This window comes from Culex pipiens, unplaced genomic scaffold (genome assembly GCF_016801865.2).
Source record: "Culex pipiens pallens isolate TS unplaced genomic scaffold, TS_CPP_V2 Cpp_Un0118, whole genome shotgun sequence".
Classification (NCBI taxonomy): Eukaryota; Metazoa; Arthropoda; class Insecta; order Diptera; family Culicidae; genus Culex; species Culex pipiens.
The window spans coordinates 1-25,000 of NW_026292935.1; the positions used below are offsets into that span (position 1 = coordinate 1).

Below are 25,000 nucleotides of genomic sequence, written 5' to 3' on the forward strand. Positions count from 1 at the left end.
ACAAGGTGCAGTTCTACACGCACGGAAAGCGCAGTGCGAGACCGCACCGGGTAGTAATGCGAGGTCTCCCGAACGCGGAACCAGATTACATCAAGGAGCTGTCTTGGCAGTACACGCCATCAGGCGGAAGCAGCAGCTTCCCGCCATCGATGAGACGCCTTTCATCGTGCTCTTCCCCAAGGGGCATACCAGTTTGAAGGAGTTGAGTAGCAAGGTAAAGAAAGTGGGACCAGTCGTCGTCCGGTGGGTGGCCTACCGGAACAAAGAACCGCACGTGACCCAGTGCAAGAACTGCTTGCAGTTCGGTCACGGAACCAGTAACTGCCATCTCAAGCCCAGGTGCAGCAGCTGTGGGGGTGCCCACAGCACGGAAAAGTGCAAAGCAGAAGAAACGGAAGCCAAGAAGTGTGTCAACTGCTCTGGATCTCACGAGGGTCTGGACCGCAGCTGTCCCAAACGTGCGCAGTTCATCCAGTCGAGGCAGCAGGCGTCCAAGCCGAAGCCGCCAGCATGGAAGAAGGACAAACAGACTCCGGCAGGAGCCACGTTGACCGCGGCGGATTTTCCTCCGCTACCTGGAGCGGTGCCGTCCGTCGGGACGGAAGAAAAACATCCTCGTCCCGCAGGAAGAAGTCCAGATAATACTGGCGCCGGCGCCGGTGCAACCCCGAAGGCGGATCAAGGCGAACCGAAGCTGTACAGCGAGTCGGAGCTGTGGTCCATTTACAGAGAATACAGAGGTCGCTTGAGGCAGTGCAAGACACCCGAGGAACAGATTGACGTGATCGCACACTTGCTGACACATGGCACGAGAAAATGATAATCTAGATCAGTTCCGGTTTTTTTTTATTTTTCTTTTATTATTTTTTGTACTTTTGATCCTCGGTCCAAACCTGGTTACAGCACCTAAAAGGACCTAATAAAAATAAGTTATGAGCAAAAAAAAAAGTCATTAAATGAGAGGGGGGATTTTTTCTTAGATCTGCTCCTGTCGTTGTCCCGTTACGCAAAGAAAGTAAATAAATCTTTCCCAGTTCCCCAAAGAGGAGCACGTCGAATTCAACGGCAAATTTTAATAAACTTTGAAGAAAGTTTACATTCCATAGGTCGCACGCAATAAGGTGTCAGAATCGAAAAAAATGGCTGGCAAAAATTCAAATTTGTACTAATTCATTCACTTCAAAGCGCAAAAAAGTTTGTTTTTCAATTTGTGGCACGCATTTGAATTTCATGGGAAGCACTGGTTCAATCTAGAGGGCTTTTGTTAATTTGAGTTGGTTAACCGCGGTGGATTTTCTTGAAATAATTCGAACTGTCAAAAATCCACCAAAGCATCTACCACATAGGGCCGAGGCGCTGTCAAATGGCTGAGTGTGAAAAAGTGTAAAAGGTAAACAAAACGAGTGCAAATTTTAGCTACTTTTGAATCGAGTTTTTTCAATATAAAATTTCTATCAATATTATTCTTTTAGTTGAAAACAACTAGATTAACTTACGTACTATCTTTCTATGCATGAAGAACTAAGAATTAAGATAAATATTCAGGTTTTTTCGGCGGTTGAAAATGTTGTGTTTTTGTGTTGTTGGAAAAATCATCAAATTCAAATCAATTTTTATGAATGAAAAGTTTTTAATACTGCACTTTTTTTGCATTCAAATGTTCATGTATAATCTCAGTAATAGAAAAATATCAAATTTGGAGTGAAAATGATAAGTTGTTTACATTTATTGCCTCTTTCTCGGCAGGCCAAAACCCAGCAAAATGGAAGCGGAACAGGTATTTTCACGTTAATAAAAATCATAGTACAAATGGTTTTAAATGATTTTTTTTTTCTAGGACATTGCAATTTCCACCGTTGTGGTAAACATTGACATCGTCGATCTATTCGATTATGCCCAGGAGAGCCGCCGGACCTGGATTGAAGGAAACCAAGTCTATCAGAGCAACCACGTTCTAATCGTTGGTTGTACCGGCCGTGACGGGAACAAGCTGCAACTGTTTGGAAGCTGTCTACGCGCCTCGAATCCCAAGGAGCACCCAAGGGAAGTGAACATTACAACCGCGACATTATTTAGAAATTGGGAAATTTCGTGTACGTGTCCCGCTGGAAGATTCGAGTGTAAACATCAATGTGCGTGTTTAGTTTATATACACAAGTAACTGGAAATCCATTTGAAAATATTGAGCAATGGTTTAATTATTTAACTAATATTTTCAGTAGGAAGGAGCTGGACATCTTAACCCGGACGGAAGTCAAACAACAATGGGGGAAGGTCGCAAAGAATCAGTCAAGCATTCTTTACGAGCCAATTCCAATAAAACATCTGTGTGGCCAGCGGAGCGTATCGTCCCCAAGCTACGTCGACAACAATCTCAGTCAGGCAATCATGAATCTGTTTTTAAGTGGTAGTTTTCAACAGATGATTTGAAATATTAACTCAATTAACAGTTTTTTTTTAATTTTAGAATTGCCCGATTCCGCTCTTGCCAAGTCGGTAAAAGGACGAGGAAAGAGTCCACGCGATCGCACAGATGATGTCTCCGGTTCAGCAGACTCCAGGCAGGAGCAGAAGTTTGAGTTCCCACCTGTTCTACCAAGGTGGAATCCTGCTAAGAACAGGGACAACACCGAGGTCGCCGAAGATCTCAACGAAATCGTCGAATACGTACGCCGTATTTTTGATCGAAATAGGCAAACCGAGGTGAATGGATTCGTTGGCCCTTTGGCCAGTTTGAAGGAGTATGATTACTATTCTGCTAGAGTTTGCCTAAACACAGAGGAAGCCCTAAGTTTGGCAAAGATTAATCAATCTGATGAACTATGGAGAAAAGCCCGTAAAGTGCGAATCACGGCCAGCGTTTGCTACGAGCTATACACATACTACATCAACGACAACGGAACAAGGGACTGGACACAAAATCTTGGCTTAATTATCAAGCCGTTGGAGAAGAAAATTCCTTCGTTAGCGTATGGCAAAGCAACTGAACCGCTAGCTCTGCAACGATACAGAGAAAAGAATTTGCAACATAAGATCGCCACAGTGGGACTGGTCGTGGACCCCTCGGTTCCATTCTTGGGTTGCTCTCCGGACGGCATTGTTGTCAATCAAGATAAGCTGTTGGAAATAAAATCCGGACAAGTTCAACTTTCAATGTATATTCTTAAATTAAAATCAACCGATTTTGTTATCTACAGCCGTTTTGATAACGATTATCTTTGTATTGAAGTAAATTACGATGATAAGTTCGTAAGGGATTTGATATCTGTTCTAAGTAACGTTTATTTCAATCTGTTCCTCCCGCTACTATGCAACTAAATAAAATGTTATAAAACTCGTGTTAAATTTGTTTATTTCTTAAGCATACAGATTAATTGGTACAAAAGCCAATCAGAAACGAGAGTCTGCCAAAATAGGATCCGACAGGTTAGTTATTCCGGCGGCAATAATTATTAGGTCGTCGATAAATGGGACCAGATTAAGCTCGAACTTGTTAGTGAAAATGTTGAAGTTTTTCAACCGCTGTATGGCACGCTCGACATGCACTCGGGCTCGTGCGATTGATGCATTTTGCTTCGCTTCTTCTGTGCTCAGCTGCTCCCTGCAGTAGTGGTGGTCGGATCATCTCAAGCCGGTGTTGGGACAGCTCGTTGGAAATGGCGAAACCTTTATCCACCATGATAGAATCGCCTTCGTCGAACATGGTGATCATTCCGCTAGCGTTGAAAATGAACTTGTCGGAAGCTTTCCCGACGAACCCTTGGCTCACGTAATTGAACACACCCCCAGGGGTCACCGAGACTAAGAACTTCACCGTCTCTCGTCCTTTGTAGTGAGAGTAGGTGAGTATTCGGCAGTGTAAGCAAGTTGATCGTTGCAGCTGCACCTCAGTGCAGTCAAGTACTGCGCGAACATTCTGGAACTGGCGGAAATGGTAAGGTAGATCTTTTTTCAATAAATCTCCATCTTGCCACGGAACAGCAACTCTCATTACATCGGCCAGCAACGGAACAAAGCCCCGAAAGTACTTTGAAGCCGTTTTTGGCGTAACGTCGAACAGGCTCGATATGCACCGGAAGGACATATCTGTCTTTAGTTTTATGCACACTAGCAGTATCAAATGGCGAACGGAAATGTCCCACCGCTCCAAGAATGTTGCATCCGGAATCATTTTCACGGCCTTTTCAAAGACCTCCAGCATCTTGAAGTTGCTGATTCCCGGACACGCTATGCTCAGCATCTTCTTGGTATTGCTTTCTTTCTTGTTGGTTACGCTCTTCTTGGAATCGCTTCCGATCTTCCCGCGCCTTCGCCCGTTCAGAGCGTGGTTTCCCTTTTTTATCCTTTTCAATTTTCTCAGTTGTTTCAATTTCAATCGGAACTGCGTCTTCCAGTAAAATCATTTTCTTTTGATCACCATATTCTGAAAATAAAACTCGAATTACTTTTATTTCTCGTTAAAAACAAATTAAATATATCATACTTGCTAGATGAAAAGAAGAAGCATTAAAATGCTTGCTGCAAACCTTCGAAGTATTTGATGGAGCATGTTTCAACTTGAGTGCATGTAACCACTTCCGGTATCGCCGGGCGTCCGTTTTTTGTCCGGAAACAGGTGAAATGATATTTCGACCTCTTTTGCTTGGAAGCAATCAGGAACCACGCATCGCAAATAGTTGCCATAGTCTCGCCTCTCCATACCGGCTGTTTTGGTGGAATTTGGTGTTTTTTTGAACAACTTTAATGGCATAAAAATAGCATTTATTTTATTTTTTATGATGAAATTTGTGGTTTTTATGATAGTTTGAGTTTTACTGAAGCATTTAATCGAATGAATAATTTGTTTTGAATCAATTTTCGGTTCTAAAATTGCGAAAACAAAAAGACGTTTTAAGCCAAGGTTTCAGAAGCACTAAATTGAACCTGTTTTTTTAGAGCACCAGTTCATTAAAACTTTGAGTATTTATAGAAATCTGATACACTGAAGACTTATCTTTGAAATAAATGTAGAATTATGCAAAGTTTCATTCAAAAAACATGAATAAAATTGAAATAAAGTTTGCAAAAAAAAGCGACTTCTTTTGTTTACCTTTTACACTTTTGCTCATTCTCGCCGTTAGGTGTCTCCACTGTACAACGCCACCTCCACATTGATCACACAAAAAACGGTGGTAGAAAAGTATCCACCGGTAGATCCTTTGGTGGATTTTTGACAGTTCGAATTATTTCAAGAAAATCCACCGCGGTTAACCGAATCCAATTAACAAAAGCCCTTAGATGACATTTCTATGTAACGCGCAAAAAAAAGTTTTAAATGGGCAAAAGAATAGTCAATTCATGAAATGTATGGTTTTTTAAAATGAAAATGCTGATAAGTCAACATTCGGTGTACGATAGAATAAATGCTTTTCAATTGAAAATATTTTAATCAATCTATCAATGCAATTTACAATTATTTCTGAAATTGATTTAATTTTTTTTATGTATTTATCATCTTTGCAGACTTTAGGGTTTCTTACTAACTAACTAACCCAGATCACAGCAAGCGACACAAAACAAAACAAATAGAAGTTACACTGCGCAAGAGAGTCAATTATAATTTGAATAAAAAGTAATGCACGCTTACAAAATCAAACGAAAAAAGTTTAAACTTTTTTTTTTGTTTCAGGGTTGATATTTTTGTACAAACGTGTAAATTGTTCAAAACAAAGATTCATTAATAATTTATTATTAGTTTTCGGGCATTGTTTGTTTTTATCAATTTGCATCTGTCAAAGTGCAACAATAATCGTCTGTAGGAGACCGAGTGGATCGACCTTCTCCAAAGAAGCTGACACGGTTTAGGTCGGTGGAACCGGAAGTGCTGGACGAGCAGCAGAAGGCGGTTCTGGAGGCGTGCAAGTCGGGCCGTTGTATGTGTGATCCACAGGGAGTGCGAGCACCGGCAAGAGTTTCCTGCTGAGGAAGAATCATTATATTTTTAACGCTGTTGTGGAGACAGGGGCTAGTGATAATTCAACTAAAGACGGTTTGCAGTTTCAACCTCGACTGACTTTATTTCAAATATCTTACCTATTTATATGCGTTCCTAACAGTGTTAGGAACGCGACCGGTCATAGCCCTCTGGTTGTTTGACCGGTCTATTAGCCTAAGCATAAAGATAAGACTAATGCACTCTCTCTTATTTGGAGGTGCAACGAACCTTCTTCAGATAAGGTCTCGGAACAAACTTTACATTATGCATTCCACAGGTTTATGACCTTGTGGAATGTTCCGATCAAACAATTAGATGAAGGTTCCAGAACCTGTATGGTTCAAGAACCTCTGAGTGGTCTTATCGCCACATCACTCACCCTTATCTGAAAAAGTTTCGTTTATGAAACTTTTGTTTTTTATTATAAATATAATCTTCAATCAATGAACATCTATACATTTTATTTTCAAGATCATTTTGCGAAAATGTTCTCTGGTGTAGAAATCTAGCTTTTAATCATTTGATTTTTATTTCACATTATATAAATTATATTTATTGATTCATTTATTATATTTATTATTAGTTATTTATATATTTCAATAATGTGATAATCTTGTAGTTTATACATTAATATTCATGTATACTGGTTTTTTCCTTACATTTTTTTTAGAATTCATTTTATTATTATCGAGTTCTACTATATACGCTGAACTAGGTAGTAACATATTTGTATTGATTCTTGGGTTAAGCTCCTGTATTTCCTGAGAATTTATTTCTTCTTCTTGAGTCCGGCACCGAGATCCCCTCCCCCTCGAAAATTTGGATTTGCAATACGTGTAAATCCGAAACAGAGTAAACAAGAATAGAACTGCCAAAATTACATACATAAAAAACGTCCAAAAACTAAAGGTGTGTCTTTCTAATTCGACATCTAAAAGTTGCATCTTATCTTGATTCATGTTTTTCAAATTTACGATTTCATGAAATAATTGTTTACTATTTGCATTTGTGATTATTTTTGTTTCCAAAGTATCAGGAACCTTTTTATCAATTAATTTCACTTCAAGAGGTGTGTGTGAAAAACTCATCTTAAAATTATTATATTGAATTTTTGTGAAATCTTTTGGATAATAATGCAAAAGCACTTCTTGTGATTTTATCAAAGCTGGTTGTAAGATTTTAAGTTTTCCTATTCCTGATATTTCGTATGACATGTGTTTGTTATTAAATAATACATCTAGTTGGGTTATGTTTGGAACAGCGAAAACCCATGAGTTTTCATCTACCATTTGTACCCAAATTTGATGTTTTAAATTAATAGGTTGAGAAAAACAGGAATTACTCGAAGTATTGAAGAAAGCTTGTACATTGCAATCTGTCAATTTAGATAAGTCTTCCAATATGTGAAACGATGGACAAATTCTAAGGTTTTGCACTATTTTGCAGGTTTTGTATTCTGCATATGTTGCAAGCATACCAATTTTTGAATTAGGAGATTTAAGAATTACCTCCTTTTCAAATGTAGTGATAAACATTTTACCGTTTTTCATAATAGGTACACTTGTTCCCTTATAAGCTTCATACAAAACATGATTGCTGATAGAAAATTGGATGTTTACATAAATTTTACAATCATGTAACACTGAAGTTACTTCACTTATTGCATAATATTTCATAATATTTTGCAATTTTAATTCAAATGGCATTGAAAACCCGTACGGTAATTTTTCATTTATTTTTAACAAATCATCATAAAATCTGGATGGACTGTATACTGAAGGAGTAAGAGGAACTTTTCCAGTTTCCATTAAAGTTTGGAATAAATTTATCTTTCTCCTTAGATGTGATAATCCAAAATTTAATTCAGTTAAAATAAACGAGAATTAATTTCTTACTAAATTTTTGGTTCTCTCATCGCTATTTTTGTTATTATAGTGATCAATGATTTTTGAAAATTCTGTTAGTTTATTTTGCATAGAATAAATTGTTTTATTATTTTCCTCAAAAATAGAGTCAATGGCGATTGTTTGCTTGTTTAGTTGGTTTTTAAGTATCATTTCATTTTCATGTAAATTTTTTAAATCCGTATCTATCCTAGCGGAATCATCATGATCCATTACCCCTGTAATTTCTTTAAATATATGGCCTACAAAATTGATTTGTCGTTTGGACCTTTTATTATTGCAAGAGTCTGAAAATATTTCTCTTGCATTAATAATGTCAGTCATAACAAACGAAACATCATTAACAATTCTGATGCAATCAATTCCAAAAGATGTTGCTAATTTTGTGCAACTATTATTTAAAACGGGAGTTAATTTTTCAAGTTGATTTATTTCTTCTGCAATGGAACTTAAATCATGAAAAGACTGCAATTATATTTGCCTAGTTCCAATTTAACATCTGGTAATTTTTCATATATAATACCATGATTGTAGAGCGGGGATACTTCCACGGGACTCGTTGTTAATGCCAGCTGGATTAAATTAGCCAGGAACAAGGGAATAATCATTTCTGTGAAAGAAAGTTGTGAAAGGAAAATATTACTCTTTGTATAATTTCAATCGGTTATTATGAACCGTTGTGATTTTGTTTGACGGTTTAAGTCTAATTTGAGTAGTTTCTGGCGATTTTATTGCCACTACTTCATGCGGTCCATTCCAAATACCTTGGAGTTTTTGGCCGGATCCAATGGTGATGTTCATTAAAAGAACTTTATCACCCCACATTGGAACCCATTCATTAGACTTCGTGTCATATGTTTCCTTTCTTGATTCCTTTGTTTTTATTAGACTATCTTTTGCTAATTTATGTATAGATTCTAGTTTGAATCTAAGGTCTTTCAAATAACAAAAATAATTTGTGTTTTCTTTTTGAGCTGTTCGTATGGCCACAGGCAACTCTGCTTTATGACCAAACATTAATTCATATGGAGAGTATCCAGTAGATGAATGTGTACTTGTATTATATGTGAAGCAAAATTGACTGAGATAGTCATCCCAATCATTTAAATTTTCACAGACATATGAACGTAAATATTCTTTTAACGTTCGATGGCATCTTTCTAATGCACCATTACTTTGTGGATGATAGGCTGATGTTTGAACTTGTTCGACACGTAGTAATTTACACAAATGTTCAAACAGCTTACTCGTAAAATTTGTTCCACGATCTGTGACTAGTTTTTTAGGGACACCATACACACAGATACCAATTTCCATGAATGCTTTGCAAGTTGTTTCTGCTGAAGCTTCTGGAATTGCTTTCGCTATGAACGTTTTCGTAAGATCATCCTGAATTGTCAGAATATAGTTATTTCCATTCTTGGTTTTAGGTAATGGACCAACTATATCCAAGAAAATTTGTTCGAATGGTTTTTCTGCTGTTGTTGTGATTTTCAAAGGAATTTTATTTACTTTCAATATTTTATTCCTTTGACATAAATCACATTTTTCGATGTATTTTTTAATATCTTGGCGCATTTTTGGCCACTTGTATTTTTCAGATATTCTTTTAAAAGTACGTTCAACTCCTTCATGACCACCTAAAGGGCTATCATGATATAATTTTAAAATTTGTTCAATTTCATTCTTAGATGAAACTTTTTGAACTAGATTATTTGAAAAATGTATTTTGCAATTGACGTCAGAAAAAATATGTTGTACAATGTTTTGAAATAAATTCCAATTTATTTCATCACATGAAGACAATATAAAACAAAAGCTTATTATCTTTTTATTAATGTTTTTCATTTGGTTTTTAAGAATAGTTAATTTTTTATATAGTTTGAGCTTACAAATTTTGTCAAAATGATTATTTTTACTAATAACAAAATAAGATTCAATGGAGTCAACGTATCCTACGTCTTCAATCTTTGCTGTTTCAAATTCATTTTTGTTAAAACTATAATCGATTTTTGCATCAAGAATGGAAGGTAATACAAAAACTTTCAAGTGTTTCGAACCACTTTCAATTCTTTGTAAAACGTTTTGATTCAAAGATGGATTGGTTAACAATTCAAATGTTTTGAAATCATTTGCTATCATAGCATTATTTTTATTTGCTTGATGCCGCGTCACGACATTTAATTTTTCGATTTTTTGATTGGTTATTTGTTGTCCAATTTCTTTTACGATTTCATGACGATCGTCTAATGTTAATAATTGAATACGACTTAGCGCGTCCGCTACGGCGTTATTTTTTCCGGGTTTATAAATGACTTTGAAGTCATATTCTTCTAGTAATAATCTCCATCGCATTAACCTATCGGATGCGTGGGTAACATTGAATAAATATACTAGAGGCTTGTGGTCGGAATGTACAAAAAATTCTCGGCCATAAACGTATGGCTTAAAATGCTTTATTGCCCATACTATTGCTAACAATTCTCTTTCGATTGTTGAGTACCTCCTCTCGGCAGGGTTTAGAATACGACTTGCGTATGCAATTGGCAAGTTCTTATCCTCGTTCGATAATACTGCTCCTATTGCAACGTTACTTGCGTCGGTAGTAATCACAAAAGGTTTTGTGAAATCGGGATATTGTAATATTGGTGCTGATGTCAACAACGACTTCAACTCATTGAAGGATTGCTGACATTTATCTGACCATATAAATTGTATCCCTTTTTTGAGGAGTCTGTTTATGGGTTCAGCTAAATTTGATAAATTAGGAATAAATTTCCTATAATAACTGATCATTCCCAAAAACGTTTTAATCTCCTTCTGATTTTGAGGAGGCGGAAACTTTTGAACCGCTTCTATTTTTCCCTCATCGGGCTTAATACCATCTGGGGTAATTTTGTGCCCTAAGAATAAAATTTCTTTTTGTAAGAAATTACATTTATTTGGCTGGAGTTTAAGGTTATGTTGTCTTAATCGTTTCAGAACATCTATTAATTTTGTATTATGTGATTTAAGTGTATCTCCATATACCAATGCTGTTAATCGTTGAATCAACGTCATCGATGTCGATGATCGTTGATTTAAACGTAATCGTAATCGCAGCCATCGTTGATTTAATCGTCAACGTCAACAGACTCGTTGATTTAAACGGCGTTGATCAACGCGTTGATTATCGATAATCAACGAGTTGATCAACGGCGTTCTTTTATAGTTTTCTAGAGTTTTATGAGGAAAGAACAATTTTTTCATAAATGTTTTGATTGGGAAACATTCTCAAATTGATGTGGCATGGTTGTTCGGGGATCCGGGTGTACCAAGAGGACCGAAGTGACCGGATTTTAAACGTAATTTAAGCCCTAGCTAATTGATGGTCACTTCCATCTCCACTTTGGTTCCCAAGTCCAACCAGGATTTTCTTATGTAAATGAAACCGAGAACGGACAATTGGGAACCGAGATATGGTCGGATTTTCACCGGATTTATTGTTCCGGCGGGTTCAGTAAGAGTCTCGCGTGGCTCAATATCGACACAATTTGTTTTTCTATGATACAATACTGAATTGACCACATGACCCATGTTCCAGAACCCAGATTAAGATTGGCCAAGATGTCAAACTTCGTGACAGACCGGAGTAACCTACTGTTATTGATCAATGAGTAAACAAAATATTTATGACCTACTGCGATTGGTTTTCGACACCACGCGAAAGATTTATCTCTTGGGATTCGATCGAAACTCATTGATCACCAACAGAGTAGGCTACTCCGGTCTGTCACGAAGTTTGACATCTTGGTCAATCTTAATCTGGGTTCTGGAACATGGGTCATGTGGTCAATTCAGTATTGTATCATAGAAAAACAAATTGTGTCGATATTGAGCCTCGCGAGACTCTTACTGAACCCGCCGGAACAATAATTCCGGTGAAAATCCGACCATATCTCGGTTCCCAATTGTCCGTTCTCGGTGTCATTTACATAAGAAAATCCTGGTTGGACTTGGGAACCAAAGTGGAGATAGATGTGACCAGCAATCAGCTAGGGCTTAAATTACGTTTAAAATCCGGTCACTTCGGTCCTCTTGGTACACCCGGATCCCCGAACAACCATGCCACATCAATTTGAGAATGTTTCCCGATCAAAAAATTTATGAAAAAATCGTTCTTTCCTCATAAAACTCTAGAAAACTATAAAAGAACGCCGTTGATCAACTCGTTGATTATCGATAACCAACGCGTTGATCAACGCCGTTTAAATCAACGAGTCCGTTGACGTTGACGATTAAATCAACGATGGCTGCGATTACGATTACGTTTAAATCAACGATCATCGACATCGATGATATAAACGCCGTTGATTTCAACGATTAACAGCATTGCCATATACCACAATATCATCCATATAGATGAAGCATTTTACTCCTTGTAAACCACACAGTATGGTATTCATGAAACGTTGGAGTGTAGCTGGTGCATTTTTTAGGCCGAATGGCATTCGAAGGAATTCGTAATGCCCATATGTTGTTGAAAATGCCGTTTTGGCACTATCTTTTGGATCCATTAATATTTGATGGAATCCACTAGCAAGATCTAGGTTAGAAAAATATCTTGCTCTACCTAGTTGATCAAGGATATCGGAAATAAGTGGCAATGGGTATGCATCACTTATGGTTGCATCGTTAATTTTACGAAAGTCAACCACCATTCGCCATCTTTTATTTCCGTCTTTATCTTGCTTCTTTGGAACCACCAAAAGAGGTGAGTTCCATGGAGAATTACTCTCTTTAATTAGACCATCTTTTAACATGGTATGTACCTCTTTTTCAATCACGTCTTTGTGGATAGTGGGTATCCTGTATTGACGTGTAAAAATTGGCTTGTCGCCGTTGTTAGTCGTTATTCTGTGGGTAGTGGCATTAGTAGCCGACAATTTGTCACCTTCGACATAGAATACATCATTATATTCATTAATAATATTAGTAATGGAATCACTCTCCTCGGAGTTTAAGTGTTCCATATTAATATTGTCGATGATGGTTTTACAACGATCATTTTTATTTGTTAAATTCAAAATTTGAAAATGAGATAAAGGTTCGAATTCAAGTTGATTCAAATCAACCAAAATATCTTCCTCGCTACTATTTAGTATGGGAATCGTTACAAAATTGTTTATTGGCGTAACAATACAATTACCAATAAAAACATTCTCGACAATCTGCCCTGAATGACATAATATATCTTCATTGGCAGGTACAAAAATTTTCTGAAATTTTTCCATTCGCGCTGGAATTAATACATAGTTTTTAGCTTTCAACATAGCTAATTGTGTATTTTCTAAAGAAGGATTCAAATAAATTTTTAAATTTTTATTTTTAAAAGAAATATCACAGGAAAATTTTGTGAAAAAATCTGATCCTAGTAGACCATCTCCAGGTATAGGAAATTGATCATCAACAACATACAATTTGTGTTCTACTACTGTATGCTTTAAAAATAAAGGAAAATTAATTGATCCTTTTGAAAATTCAACGGAATTTGTTATTCCTTGTAAGGGGATTTTATCATCAGCAAAAATTTTAATTGAAGAATGAAGTTTGCTGATTTTTAAGACAGAAACTTCAGCACCAGGATCTAACAAAAAGATTATTTTATCAAAATTATTATCTGAAGATGAAACGGATATTAAAGGTCTGTTTGTTACGTTCTGCTCGTCAAATTTTATTATTTCAGATTGAAATGTCTGACTAATTCTGCCAGTAAAATGTCTGGAGGAAGGTTTGATGAAACCTGTTGGTTTTTTGAGTTTAACGTGTGGACTTGGGACTGTTTTTTCCTACAGTTGTTTTCCCAATGTCCTTTTATTCCACAAAAATTACAAAGTTTTTGTTTTTGATTTGATGAGCCCTGTCTCGGTTCATCACTAGTTTTAAAATTTTTGATTTGTTGTTTTTTTCTGCAGTCTTTTTCAAAATGTCCTATCATTTTGCAAAAATTGCATTGCTTTTGGTTTCTTATTTGATTCGTGATATTTGAATCAGTTTTGTATGGAGCTGGCGTATGAGAATCATACGATTTGAAAACAACTTCCATACATTTGGCATAATCTGCCGCTTTATTAAAATCATTAAAATTATTGGACAAGACGAGTTGTCTTAATTTGTCATCATTGATTCCTTTAACAAAGAAATCTAGTAAAAAATTTTTGAATAGCGTTTTTACGAGTGCTGTTGACTCGGAGTCTTCGGTTTTTAAATTTAAAAAAGATTCTGTTAATAGCACCAATTTGTCGAAAATCATTTGTGCTCTGTCTGTAAAACATTTTAGATCTTCAAATTTGCTTTGGTTTAATGTTACCAAAGTAGTTAGCATCATGCTAATAGGAGTGTCATCCGCAAATTTACGGATGAGCTTCTCCTTCAAGTCTTCATAAGTCGTACAACCCCTAACTGACACCCAAAGTGTGTCAGGGATTTTAGACTTCATAATTGAAATTAAACTAGGCCCACAATTATCTCCAAATTCATCGTAAATCGAATCGCACTGATCCAGGAATAAATTAATATTGGAACGTCCATTGAGTTCCGGAATAATGTTGAAGGCATAAGCTCTATCGAATGGCATGTTTGAAAAGGTAGACGACAGGTCAGATGCAAAACTTGATTCTGAATCTGAATCAAAATCAGAAATTAAATCTGGTAATCTGTAAGTTGAATCTTGAGAAGAATGATCCGAAACACTCGGTGCCGGACTATTGTCTTCCGTCAGTAAGGAAGCGTTAAACGCTACTGCCTTACTTCTGGTTATCATGTAACACTAACCTGTTGCTTGCTAACCTTGACGAATTCTGCTGTTGAATCACAGGAAGACAGAGTTCTGCTGCTGCTGCTGTTAATGTTGCTGGAATCGATGATTTTGGCGTGATCTGCTGTCACAGGAAGGCAGAGCTCCTGCTGCTGCTGCTGTCGATGATGCTGGAATCGATGATTTTGACGTGATCTGCTGTCACAGGAAGGCAGAGCTCCTGCTGCTGCTGCTGTCGATGATGCTGGAATCGATGATTTTGACGTGATCTGCTGTCACAGGAAGGCAGAGCTCCTGCTGCTGCTGCTGTCGATGATGCTGGAATCGATGATTTTGACGTGATCTGCTGTCACAGGAAGGCAGAGCTCCTGCTGCTGCTGCTGTCGATGATGCTGGAATCGATGACTTCGATGTTTGATGACTTTCCTTCTGTACGGATTTTCAGCTAATTTGCATTCAGCACTTTTTTTATGATTGTAAACGACACTGATGACACTTAATTTTCCTTAACAGAAGATTTGAAAAACTGTCATAGTGTTTCGTGTTTTCCACTTGGAATTTGCACTAACTTATTGTTATCGATCACGTTTTTGGCAAAATTGCGCGGTGTCAAATTGTTTTGGAAAACGAAGATTTTATTTTTACGTTAACAACACGCACGGACTTAACTTTCAATGACTGTCGAGTTCACTTCACGCTTTGACTACGGCGTGTGTTCTTTTTGCTGCCACCAATGTGGAGACAGGGGCTAGTTATAATTCAACTAAAGACGGTTTGCAGTTTCAACCTCGACTGACTTTATTTCAAATATCTTACCTATTTATATGCGTTCCTAACAGTGTTAGGAACGCGACCGGTCATAGCCCTCTGGTTGTTTGACCGGTCTATTAGCCTAAGCATAAAGATAAGACTAATGCACTCTCTCTTATTTGGAGGTGCAACGAACCTTCTTCAGATAAGGTCTCGGAACAAACTTTACATTATGCATTCCACAGGTTTATGACCTTGTGGAATGTTCCGATCAAACAATTAGATGAAGGTTCCAGAACCTGTATGGTTCAAGAACCTCTGAGTGGTCTTATCGCCACACTGTCATCTGATGGAAACGTGGCAATAGCTTCGGAGGGTGTGGCCGCATGCTCGATCGGTGGAAGGACGCTACACCGGTTTGAGAGGATCGGAAGATGTGCTAAGAGATTGCCTTGCGAGCAGGGATGGAATAATCGCAAAAAAATCAATTTCGCTTGCGAACTTTCTTCACCCGCGAAAGAGAGAGGAGGCAAATCACGCAAAAGAAAATCGCTCCCGAACTTCTCCAAGAAAATCAATCTGCTGATGATTTTTGTGAATTTCCTTGTCAGCATCACTTAAAATTAATTAATTTCACTTTGTTTACACACATTGCCCATCTACAAAATGTGTCAGGTCATTTTACGACATGTGACGTTACACTTGCAAGTGTAGTAGTGAAAAAGATGTTCCGGCGAATAATCATGATGATGATTTTTTTAGATTCCTTTTACCGATCTTTCGTGCGCGAGAGAGGAGAGCCAAGCTCCCTTAGGATTTTTTCTCTTGATGAACGTCCAAAGATTTGCTTTTGATGATGATTATTCCATCGCTGCTTGCGAGCCACGTCGACTTCGATTTGGCGCAAGTGGGGGTTGGTTATCGATGAGATTTCAATGGTTAATGGGGATTATTTTGAGGTGAGGTACATAGTAACGAACTTGTCTAACTGTAACAAGCTTTTAGGAAATCGAAGCCGTCGCGCGTTACATCCGGAAAAACGATACGCTTTTCGGCGGAAACCAGCTGATTCTGAAAAGCTTTCTCCCAAAACCAGGACCAGGAACCATTGGTTAGTTTTTGCTTCTCCACCAAAGCATGGAAGGAGTGCGTTCAGTATTGCTACGAACTGACCGAAGTCCACCGGCAAAAGGATCAGTCGTTTGTATCCAGTCTCAAAAGTATTAGGATCGGTCGCGTAACGACGGAAATTCGTGACCGGCTAGCGGCCACCGTCACGCAGGACGCTAACTTTGAGGGAATCCTCGCGACCCAAAGGACACGATCAACCATTCAAAGCAAAACAACCTAACTGGCGAGGAAAAAACTTTACATGCGATCGACAGCGATTCCCACATGTCCCAAACCTTGGACCAGCAGAAGCAGGATCCCGGCAAGCTCACGCTCAAAATCGGCGCCCGTGGCGTCGTCATGAAATACGTCCAAGGCTACCCCACCGTCCAGTTGAAAAATGGTCAACTCCTAAAACCCGAAAAGTGGTTCATCAAAACGGCCGGCGGTCACGTCGTAGCGCGTGCCCAACTCCTGCTTAAACTGTCGTGGGCTTTCTCCATCCACAAGTCCCAAGGCCTAACCCTAGACGACGTTGAAATGTCCCCCTTCAAGGCGTTCGAAGCTGGCCAAGCCTATGTCGCGCCCAAAGCCTGGAAAGTCTTCTTGTGCTGGACTTTGACTCGCAGCAGGTGTGGGTTAGCCCGCAGGTGTTGAAGTTTTAACGCGACTTGCGACGGGCGTTTCAGGTGAGTTAACACAATTAAATTGTATTCTTTTTCTTTGACTTCTGGGTAAAATTCGCATGTGTATTTTCTCTTTTCCAGTCCATACCCGTCTATTGCTCAAGTAAATAAATTGTACTGCTCACGATCGGCCGAAGACGCCAAAGACGGCGTCCGCAAGTAAGGGCCCCGCGTAAAACGCGATTCTCGAGACAAATGACACGTTCGCGAGACTGATCCTGTGGGGCGTCGACAAAGCGGTTTAGAAGTTGAGCTCATACCGGGAAAGGCCGTCGTTCGCGTGCCACCTCGTTGACCGAGGAGAAAGTGGATACTGCCCAGCAAGATAGTTCCGGCAAGGACATCGTGTCTCGCAGTTACAATTTAGCTTCGGAAGATGGTTTTGTGACGAAAGCCGGCGGCCCCCCCAAATAAGTCGAGGAGGACCGCAACACGAGTAATGCGCACAGGCAGCGGATCTGTCCGGTCGCAATTCTGCATCTTGCGAAGAATCCAGCAGAAAGGTAACGGCCAAAACAAGTCAGTAGCAGAAACACAAGTCAGTGTACGGAAGCTTGCAGAAACTGACTACGCTCGTTGTTAGAACCACAATGTGTACACTCTAACAACAGTGCATTTTGGAAGAAGATGACAACAACTTTCCGGTTCTTCGGTTCCTTTAAGGTTTTTCGTTAAAGCGGAATACGCACTTCGGAAGGAACCGCTCAAGCAAAAATTCAAGAAATCGTTCCTTCTCTTTTGTTCTGCTGTTCTTAAATCCATTTCTTGACCCCTTTTCTTGGGAGTTGCGTATTGGCCCTAAGGCAACTTAGTCAGACAAAATTTGTTCCGGAATTTACCCAAATCCTACTCCAGTACCAACCCAACCACTTATGAAGCTCTAGAAAAAAAAGTTTAATTCTTTCATTTGAAAACAAAACTTTTGGTAAACGTTTTTGCAAATTGCAAACTATTTTTCAAATGGTTATTTAATGTTTCTATCGAGGTTTTCAAGCGAAGATGGCGTTCGAATGGTGAACGCCCGAAATGTCAAAATCACGCAGTGGTACCAACATTACGGAACAAGTGTGCCATGGCATGACAGCCACATTTTTTTTCTAATGTTGGCGCTACTGTGCGATTTTGACATTTCGGGAGTTCACCATTCGAACGCCATCTTCGCTTAAAAACCTGGATATGGTACTCGTGAATCAATATGAACCATTTGAACTTCAAAATTACCTAATAATCATTTGAGAAAACATCTGTAAATAGTTTTTTAAAGTTATCAAGAAAATTGTTTACCATTACAAACATTAAAATAACTCTATTACTTATGTTGACCATTTGACAAATAGTCATCAAGGTCCGCCAAATAACATTATTACAAATGGTGACCTTATCTCATAAGGTTTTTTTAAGTTCCTCATCACAATCGATATAGTTTTCGTTTATCCGGGATCTCGCTTCTCACCGACTGCAGCTCATCCCAACTCACCGGTGCATCTCGCGATCCACACGGTGGCAGCCGCTGTGTGCGTGTGCTGGACCAGCTGATCGATCGAGGGCACCAATACGCGGACGGACTGGCCGGTCATCGGCTATTAGTTTTAATTTATAATTGTGCGAACCCTAAGCTGAACAGTTTTTTTTCCGTGTACAACTTAGTCGTTTGCTAGCGCGCATTTTAAATCGTTTTTTATACGTGTTAATTCGCACCGTTTTTCCCCGCGGGAGTTTTAATCGGCGGTTAAGCCACCACCGGAGACGGAAAATCGACCACCCGCCCAAGTTTCATTTCTATCTCCAGAACATGAGAATAACTCGATAGATTGCTTTCAAACTGTTCCAACTCCTAAAGTAATATATTTTGAACAAGCTGGAAAGTTTTCAATGTTATCTGTTGAACCCTTTTGTTACATTGAAAGTTTGAAATTATAATTTTGCTAGATTGATTCGCGAATGTATGGAAAAATATGAAATCGTTGCCTTTGCTAAGCTATCTCTCCGATACGGCTGAAGGAATACTAGTTTTTATTGCTAGAACTCCTTTTTGAGTAATTTACGTTTCTAAAATGCCTATATGTGTTGAAGAAAATCTTTCGCATTTAGGAGATTTGTTAGTTCAAAATTTTGAATCGATTTTTTCAGCGGCCGCCATTTCAGAACCACTGGTTGATCAAGATTTTCACCTCCGCCAGCGGACGGCGTCGTTTGCCTGCTGTCGTTACTATGGCCACGCGAAGTTTGTTTGGCGCCCGCGAACAGGGTGCGCGCGGATTCAAGCATGAACTGTGACTCGATCATGGTAACCACGTGGCTGAAGTGATGGGTGAAGAATCATGATCATTCAGCTTTCATATATTTATCTGATTTTGTATTCAACAGAAAAATTTGTTTTTTTATTCGACTTCTGATTTTCTTCAAGTTATACAAATACATAGCTGGTTTTTAGTAAATAAATTTTATTTGAACAAAAACACGTAAATTTAGTAAGGAAAAGATAATCATCATGCTTTTTAGGGAAATGTTCACTCTTGAGATATTCAGTAGATCCATTTTTTTCTTTGAAAGAACTGATAATTACCAGTCAAATGCAACCTGGAGCATTCATGTTTGGCTGGGTTATCGCTATTCTGAGTATTTTCCAATTGTTTAGTATGGCCATTCCTCGATTTCAATCAAAATTAGCGATGGTACATACATCATGAATATTCTTGAACATGCTTTTTAGATTATTTATTTGAAGATGCGTCAATTCTGGCTAGTAGCCACTTTCTGAAAAAAGCAAGAGCTCCAAGTGAACCTGTGAAAATTACTAATCGCATGTTTTGATCAAATCACGTCATGCGACGGCTTTTTTTTCTGTAGTCGGTTCTGGAAATTATTATGGAAATGCATCTTAGCACATTTTAACGGATTTTTATGCTTCTGGTTTCATTTGACCGGTAATTCGTTTTACTTTCAGGGAAAAATGTGGATCAATGGTAATTCGCATCACGTACAAAAACAAATAACTTGTTGACATGATTTAGGAAAACCAAGCATTTATCAGATGATCTTGGTCCAGTCCATTTTCAATAACTTATAATTATCCTTTCACCAAAAAAAATACAAAATGACAAAAAGACAAAAAGACAAAAAGACAAAAAGACAAAAAGACAAAAAGACAAAAAGACAAAAAGACAAAAAGACAAAAAGACAAAAAGACAAAAAGACAAAAAGACAAAAAGACAAAAAGACAAAAAGACAAAAAGACAAAAAGACAAAAAGACAAAAAGACAAAAAGACAAAAAGACAAAAAGACAAAAAGACAAAAAGACAAAAAGACAAAAAGACAAAAAGACAAAAAGACAAAAAGACAAAAAGACAAAAAGACAAAAAGACAAAAAGACAAAAAGACAAAAAGACAAAAAGACAAAAAGACAAAAAGACAAAAAGACAAAAAGACAAAAAGACAAAAAGACAAAAAGACAAAAAGACAAAAAGACAAAAAGACAAAAAGACAAAAAGACAAAAAGACAAAAAGACAAAAAGACAAAAAGACAAAAAGACAAAAAGACAAAAAGACAAAAAGACAAAAAGACAAAAAGACAAAAAGACAACAAGACAAAAAGACAAAAAGACAAAAAGACAAAAAGACAAAAAGACAAAAAGACAAAAAGACAAAAAGACAAAAAGACAAAAAGACAAAAAGACAAAAAGACAAAAGACAAAAAGACAAAAAGACAAAAAGACAAAAAGACAAAAAGACAAAAAGACAAAAAGACAAAAAGACAAAAAGACAAAAAGACAAAAAGACAAAAAGACAAAAAGACAAAAAGACAAAAAGACAAAAAGACAAAAAGACAAAAAGACAAAAAGACAAAAAGACAAAAAGACAAAAAGACAAAAAGACAAAAAGACAAAAAGACAAAAAGACAAAAAGACAAAAAGACAAAAAGACAAAAAGACAAAAAAAAACAAAAAGACAAAAAGACAAAAAGACAAAAAGACAAAAAGACAAAAAGACAAAAAGACAAAAAGACAAAAAGACAAAAAGACAAAAAGACAAAAAGACAAAAAGACAAAAAGACAAAAAGACAAAAAGACAAAAAGACAAAAAGACAAAAAGACAAAAAGACAAAAAGACAAAAAGACAAAAAGACAAAAAGACAAAAAGACAAAAGGACAAAAAGACAAAAAGACAAAAAGACAAAAAGACAAAAAGACAAAAAGACAAAAAGACAAAAAGACAAAAAGACAAAAAGACAAAAAGACAAAAAGACAAAAAGACAAAAAGACAAAAAGACAAAAAGACAAAAAGACAAAAAGACAAAAAGACAAAAAGACAAAAAGACAAAAAGACAAAAAGACAAAAATACAAGAACAATATTTTTTTTGTTTTTGTTTTTGTTTTTGTTTTTGTTTTTGTTTTTGTTTTTGTTTTTGTTTTTGTTTTTGTTTTTGTTTTTGTTTTTGTTTTTGTTTTTGTTTTTGTTTTTGTTTTTGTTTTTGTTTTTGTTTTTGTTTTTGTTTTTGTTTTTGTTTTTGTTTTTGTTTTTGTTTTTGTTTTTGTTTTTGTTTTTGTTTTTGTTTTTGTTTTTGTTTTTGTTTTTGTTTTTGTTTTTGTTTTTGTTTTTGTTTTTGTTTTTGTTTTTGTTTTTGTTTTTGTTTTTGTTTTTGTTTTTGTTTTTGTTTTTGTTTTTGTTTTTGTTTTTGTTTTTGTTTTTGTTTTTGTTTTTGTTTTTGTTTTTGTTTTTGTTTTTGTTTTTGTTTTTGTTTTTGTTTTTGTTTTTGTTTTTGTTTTTGTTTTTGTTTTTGTTTTTGTTTTTGTTTTTGTTTTTGTTTTTGTTTTTGTTTTTGTTTTTGTTTTTGTTTTTGTTTTTGTTTTTGTTTTTGTTTTTGTTTTTGTTTTTGTTTTTGTTTTTGTTTTTGTTTTTGTTTTTGTTTTTGTTTTTGTTTTTGTTTTTATTTTTGTTTTTGTTTTGCCAAGCTACTCGGGAAAGTTTGGGCAATAAGGTGATCATCATGAAAACTACGTATTTTATGGATAAACCCTGAACAAAAAGAAGTAACTGATCAAGAGGTTTTTCTATACACGGATATAAATCCTGTATGCTTATCTGGAATTCGTATACATTAAAATATCATATGAAATATGATTTTGGAAATAACGTTGTCGATTTCGAAAACATTTACTTCGGTATCCAAAAAAAAAAAAAATAAGATTTTGGAAGCATTTATATGTTTACAGATTCAACAACAATACAATTTTAGGTTTGCTGACAGGATATCTGTTCGTGTAGCATAATAATTTCTGTAGAAAAAATGATCGGTATGATTTGACCCATGTTGTGCCTATAGCATGAAACTTATAGTTTAGTCGCCTTACAAAACAGCAGGGAGCATCCCGGAAATGTTCTAACAAAAATGCTTCCAGCAAAACGTAGATATTTTTTGAGCAATGGCAAAGCTGAATCGACAAGAACCACAGTTGAGCAGCTGGTCCCTTATTTTTCGAGGTTAGGAAACTTCTATTAAAAAAATCTTTGTCACGAAAATAAGAACCAAATCAGTTCTTGGTGACGTATCAAGTATACTAAATTGTAAAGAGAATCTCAGTTGATACATCAACAGGTGAAAGAGTATAATATTTCCGTAAGAAATATTTACAGATTCAATATTTCAAAAGAATTAGTCATGTCACTCCAACTTTTCGATTGTATTCGGAAGATCCATTTTTGAAACATTATTTGGGGTATTATTGGGGATATTTGGGGACTTTTTCACGCTGCCAAAAAGTTTATTTTGCTGGTACATAACTAGCCAGTATTTACAAAAATTCAGCAATTCTGTAAGTCCGAAAAAATACCTAGTTACTTCAAAAGTTTTGCAAGAGACCAACAAAGCTAGAATAGCCATTTTCAAAAAAAAAAGCTTGTTTGGAAGTGGGAGAAAAATCTATCCACAAAAGTGTCCGGAAACGCGCTCCTGCATGTTTCTGGAGTTTCTTTTTCTGCACGTGAAAGAAGTAAATTTTGTTGCAGAAAACTACTTCAACACTCTGCTTCCAATTGTGTGCAGAATTGCAGAATTCTACGATAACGGGAATTGTCCAATTATATTCTTACATGTTTGTTATTGCAAAAAAGGAATGCATAGTACTAACTGTTGAAAAACTATCTCTGCTTTTTACCATTAGCCATTTGAAATATTTCGTTATAACTTGAATAGTGTGATTACATGAAAACACTACCCCGCCACGTGTTATATGCCGTATGCAAGGATTTTAGGTAGGCTATGATTTTGGGCCACGTGGTTGGTTGGCTCGATGCACGCGCCTTTGTACGAACTGATGTTTTTCGTCAAAGTCATCATAGTAGCAATGAAATTTCCCCTCTCTGGCAGTGGTTCCAATAAAAATAAAAATCTTCCAGTTTCCCTCTCCGGTGGGCCCTTAAGTGGAGGAATAAAGTGGACATTGTGTTAGTTTAGTGTAACTTTCGTGGATTAGTGTTTCCCGGCCGTACAAAGTTACAAGGACATTGCGACACTTTCTCTACTCCTCCTCGCGCACCCGTACCCGCAACTATAGTCTTTTTCGCGTACCTTTGTTTTGCACCACGCGTTCAACATCTGAATATTAAAGTTACCCTCCAAGTCACCACCCTCTGGATTGCAAAGTTACCCTCTGTGCGCCCCCTCCGGATTCATTCTCGCTGCTGATCAATATCATCTGTTGCTCTCGGATTATTGGCCACTCAATCCGTCGAAGATGCCGAAATCAAGCAATTGTGACGCCGAGGTTTGTCTGGGCAAAGCAGCAAATCGTTCCCCACGTGTTCGGTGTGAATTCTGTTCGGTCAGCATGCACCTTAAGTGCGCTCACTTGGACAACACTGTCGTCAAACCGTCACGAGATTCTGTGGGCCTATGCTGGTTGTGCCCCATTTGCTGCGATCCAGATGCACGAAAGGCGGCGTCCAATAGCCACACCATAGACTCATACTGCAACGTTCAACTTCAACGCTCAAGCTTGTCGGCGGCCTCATGGAAACGGTACAGATTTTGAGCAGGCTCATCAGGACCTTGTGTTCACAGCCCGTCTGCAGTGCAGTGCTGCTCGTCCATCTGCCCTCGATACGGAGTTTCCTGGCGGAAACTACGATCCTCTGAACATCACCGAAATCTTCGAATCCATCATGAACGGTGACAAACGTCCACGATCCAGCTGTTTCTCCAGACCATCTTTACCTCAACCAGACAAAATATTGAGAGTTGATGTTCCAGTTGACCAAACGATCGATTCAAGTAATTCAGTTCCTACCGTTTCAGACGCTGAGGATGGACCTAGTACCGAGCAGCAATGCACCAACCATCTACTGCGGGCCGCTTCAGAAGCTGCTCTCGAAGCAGCTACTTTGGCTGTTGAACGAACAGCAGCCGCTCGTACTGCTGAATGCTCCAATGCTCCAGCTGCTCAGTACCATCAAGCCGCCGCCGCCACCGTCGCTCCTCCAGCCGCTGCTCCGCCAACCCCCACTCTACCAATCGCACCTCAGCATCAAGCCGCCACCGCCGCCGCTGCTCATTCAGTGGCCACTCATCCAGCCGCCGCTCCGTCTGCCCTTGCTGCTCACCAAGCCACCGCTGAATTGTCACTAGTCGGTACTACGTCGCAACAGGCGGATTTGCCTCAATCGCAGGTCTCGCAGCAGCTGCTAGTCACGCCTCAGGCCCCGCCTCAATCGCAAACCATGCCCTCGTCCCAGCCTCTGGTTGTGCCACCGCAGTCCATGCTTCCCTCGCAGCCTCTGGT

General features: G+C 37.8%; 1 protein-coding gene and 1 pseudogene across 1 annotated transcript; one reads left to right on the forward strand and one right to left on the reverse strand.

Annotated features, from left to right (window-relative positions):
• The first annotated feature begins 1,493 nt into the window (after positions 1-1,493).
• Positions 1,494-24,846, forward strand: LOC120427486 (uncharacterized; annotated as a pseudogene).
• LOC128093787 (uncharacterized) lies at positions 5,826-15,756 on the reverse strand. Its single transcript, XM_052711555.1, has 2 exons — positions 14,692-15,756; positions 5,826-8,488 (listed from the first exon to the last, which is right to left on the reverse strand). Exon 2 carries the CDS (start codon positions 7,780-7,782, stop codon positions 6,595-6,597), a length of 1,188 nt encoding a protein of 395 aa, XP_052567515.1. The 5' UTR covers positions 7,783-8,488; positions 14,692-15,756; the 3' UTR covers positions 5,826-6,594.
• Positions 24,847-25,000: the final 154 nt, after the last annotated feature.